General features: G+C 41.0%; 1 protein-coding gene across 1 annotated transcript in view; it reads right to left on the bottom strand.

The window, feature by feature from the left end:
- ATAD5 (ATPase family, AAA domain containing 5) overlaps positions 1-3876 on the bottom strand; it is a 72452-nt gene that overhangs the window by 35646 nt on the left and 32930 nt on the right. Inside the window, 1 exon segment of the mRNA XM_012648232.1 lies at positions 1-180. Coding sequence (XP_012503686.1) covers positions 1-180 — 180 coding nt within the window.

The following is a 3876-nucleotide window of genomic DNA, read 5'->3' as shown; positions in this document are numbered from 1 at the left end:
TCCTTTTGTTGTACATGAACAACTCTCTGGAAACTGGCACTCACTGCACTGTATACATCCAATGCAGCAGCTTTCTTTGCAATTTGGCGTTTCAATAAATCTGGTAAGCCACTCATTAGGAAGTCACGTTTTGCTTTAAATTGTATGTTGCAATCCTGAGATTTTTCAGATGTATCTTGACTTTTAAGAAAATAATTGGAAAAAGAAAAGCTAAGGTTATAAACACTTCAAAGAATAAACTATCTAGAAAATAAAACCTTTTAACCTAATTTTAAAAATTGGTGTGGTGGCTCACACCTATAATCCTAGCACTTTGGGAGGCCGAGGAGGGAGGATTGCTTGAGCCCAGGAGTTCAAGACCAGCCTGAGCAAGACCTAGACTCCCATCTCTACAAAAAATAAAAAAATTATCGGGGTGTGGCGGTACACGCCTGTAATCCCACCTACTCAGGAGGCTGAGACAGGAGGACTGCTTGAGCCCAGGAGTCTGAGGCCACAGTGAGCTATGAAGACGCCATTGCACTCCAGCGCAGGCAACAGAGTGAGACTCTGTCTCAAAAGAATAAGTAAATAAAAATAATCAGCTACCTAAGATGTTAGCTGGTCAAATTCCTTTTTGCTTATCACAAAAATGAAAATCTATTTATGTTAAGAAATTAAATAAAATAAATTTTAAAAACGCCTGGAAGGACATCCACCAAAATGGTAACTGGGGCTAGCTTTGGGTGGTAGGTGAGTTTTCCCCTCTTGTGTTTTGTTTTCTTCTTAAACATGCATTTGTATTATAATCAGAAAAAAAATTCAGTGCCATATTTCAGAAAGTTAATACAAGAACTTCTAATGTTATATTGTTTCCAATGTAATAGGAGGGAAATTAGGGCACTTATTGATATCTTGGTTTAAGCTGGCTTATCTTCAGATTACAACTTATAAAAATGTTGACTATAGCACAGGAGGTAAGAAGGGAGTGAGAAGGTGCAGAGAATGGGAGGCTGGAGTGGTGGCGGGGGAAGGAGTGTGGTGGTGTGTCACAGCTTCTATGCCCTTCCTAGCCTGCCGTAGAGACGGTAAGAATTGCAATATTCTCTGCAAATAGAAATTTGGGTTGGTAATTAAAAAGAGGCTACAAAATCTTTTACTGTATTTCCGTTTTCCTTTACTGTTTGAGTGAAATGAAAACGAGCTCTGAAGCCAGAATAGAGGAATTAATTGTAGAAAAGAGGAGGTGCACTTTTTTCTATAGTTACCAGGAAGGAAAGAGGAAAAGATAAGTAAAGTTGTAGTTAAATTAGTATGTACCTATAGCAGAAGGTAAACTTAAAGGAGAGGAGTACAAGGTACTATTATAAAATATACATATAAGGCCGGGTGCCGTGGCTCACGCCTGTAATCCTAGCACTCTGGGAGGCCGAGGCGGGCGGATCGTTTGAGCTCAGGAGTTCGAGACCAGCCTGAGCAAGAGCGAGACCCTGTCTCTACTAAAAAGAGAAAGAAATTGGCCAAACAACTAAAAACAGAAAAAATTAGCCAGGCATGGTGGTGCGTGCCTGTAGTTGCAGCTACCTGGGAGGCTGAGGCAGGAGGATCGCTTGAGCCCAGGAGTTTGAGGTTGCTGTGAGCTAGGCTGATGCCACGGCACTCTAGCCCAGGCAAGAGAGTGAGACTCTGTCTCAAAAAAAATAAATAAATAAAATAAAATATACATATATACTATATATATATGTATTATATGTTACACATATATCATACACACAGAAATATAATAGTTTTGGATATGTACGTGTGTGTATGCATATACATACATATATATACCAGCTTTATCTGTTGAAAAAGTCTAGAAGCATTGACACCTCCAGGAGCAATGAGCACAATGAACACCTAGATCTTGGTTTCTAAATACCATTCTCCACTAGAAGGAACCAGGGATCATTGTAGAAATGGCTGACTATAGGCTGAGGCAGGGCAAGTGAAAGATTAGCCTGGAACATGTACCTGTTTCAGAAAGTAAGAAATGCTCAATAAATTATGAGGACGTGTCAAAGAGACATATTTACCAAGCTGAAGGGTTCACACTGGCCAAATTAAAAACATTTTGAGCATCACAATAAATAATATTAATGGGTTACAAGCTGCTGAATAAAATAAGAATGAAGAGGTAAATGAATAAATAGATATATGTGAGGAGACACAAAAGCTCTTCCCTAAAAAGCAGCCAACTAACAAATGAAGAAACAATGACCGCAATGGAGAATCACCATTTGGCGACCATCATAATGTGATTAATCCAGGTAGAAGTCACCAATGTTAAGGCCAATAACTCTGCAGGTTTGATGAGGAACAAGATATTGGCATTACCTTAGAATACCTTCCAACAAAATATTAATTTCAAAGGGAAAAAGATGAATTTAAGATTGACAAATCTGGCAGATACCAACACATCCAGCTGATCAAGGAGGAGGAGCAGGATGGGTTAATGTCACATGCCTGCCTCCTATGTGATGCATTGAGAAGAGCAAAGCAGTGTTTCCATGGTAATCCTGACCAACAAGAGTGTACAAGCTGAGTCTGGTCATGAGGAAAGCAGGGAGACCCAGGTTGAGGGTCATCCTATAGCACATAAAGTCTACATTTCTTAATAAAAGCAGTCAAGGACATGGAAATCTTGGTGAAAAGGACATGGGAGTCTTTGTAGTTTTCTGGCAACTTTTCTTAAGTTTAAAGTTATTTCAGGGCCAGGCGCAGTGGCTCATGCCTGTAATCCTGAACTTTGGGAGGCTGGAGACAGGAGGCTCATTTGAGGCTAGGAGTTCGAGACCAGCCTGCGCAACAGTAAGATGCAGTCTCTACAAAAAATAAAAAAATTACCTGGTGTGGCGGCACACGCCTGTAGCCTCAGCTACTTGAGGGGCTGAGGCAGGAGGATCACTTGAGCCCAGGAGTTTGAGGTTGCAGTGAGCTATGATGACATCACTCCACTCTACCCAGGGTGACAGAGTGATTGATATGATATACTTCTCAAAACTGTATGTTTCAGATTTGTGCACTTAACAATATGTACTTATGCCTCAATAAATTTGAAACGCAGGCGGGGTGCAGTGGTTCACGCCTGTAATCCTAGCACTCTGGAAGGCTGAGGTGGGAGGATCCCTTGAGCTTGGGAGTTCAAGACCAACCTGAGCAACAGCAAGACCCCGTCTCTACCACAAATAGAAAAATTAGCCAGGCACAGTGGCACATGCCTGTAGTCCCAGCTACTGAGGAGGCTGAGGCAGAAGGATTGCTTGAGCCCATGAGTTGGGGTGAGACACAGTAAAACTCTGTCTCAAAAAAAAAAACTGAAACAGAAAAAAAATAATAACCTAAACCCATAATGTCCCAAGACCTGATCTTTTTCCATCTTGCCATCCAAGTGCATAATCCAGAACTTAAACGTCATCCTTACAACCTCCTCTCCCCTACCTCCATCCCCCAAATCTAATTAATCATCACCAGTTTTTATTTAAATGTATCTCCTAAAAGCTTTTTATACATCATCTCCAACACCCTAGACCTCACCTCCATCATCTCACCTCCATCATCAGATCCCCTCTAACCCTTCTCCCATTCCATTCTTTATGCAATAGCTAGATTCATCCAGCACATAGATTAAACTTTCAAAATCCAAATATGCTTATATCCATACTGTTGTTTCAAACCCTTTGGCTACTTCTTATTGCTCTTAGCATAATGACAAATTTTTTAACATGGGCTGCGAGGGCCTAAGTTGGCTGGCACCCACCTCTCCAGCTTAATCTCACATTCCTGCGCCTTCCCTCCCTCCACACTTCTTTCCTCACATTTCTTTCCCTCCCCAGCTCTTAAAAAAAAAAAAAAAAA

This window comes from Propithecus coquereli, unplaced genomic scaffold, assembly GCF_000956105.1.
Source record: "Propithecus coquereli isolate 6110/MARCELLA unplaced genomic scaffold, Pcoq_1.0 Scaffold281, whole genome shotgun sequence".
Classification (NCBI taxonomy): domain Eukaryota; kingdom Metazoa; phylum Chordata; class Mammalia; order Primates; family Indriidae; genus Propithecus; species Propithecus coquereli.
This window is presented reverse-complemented; position numbering and strand designations above follow the sequence as displayed.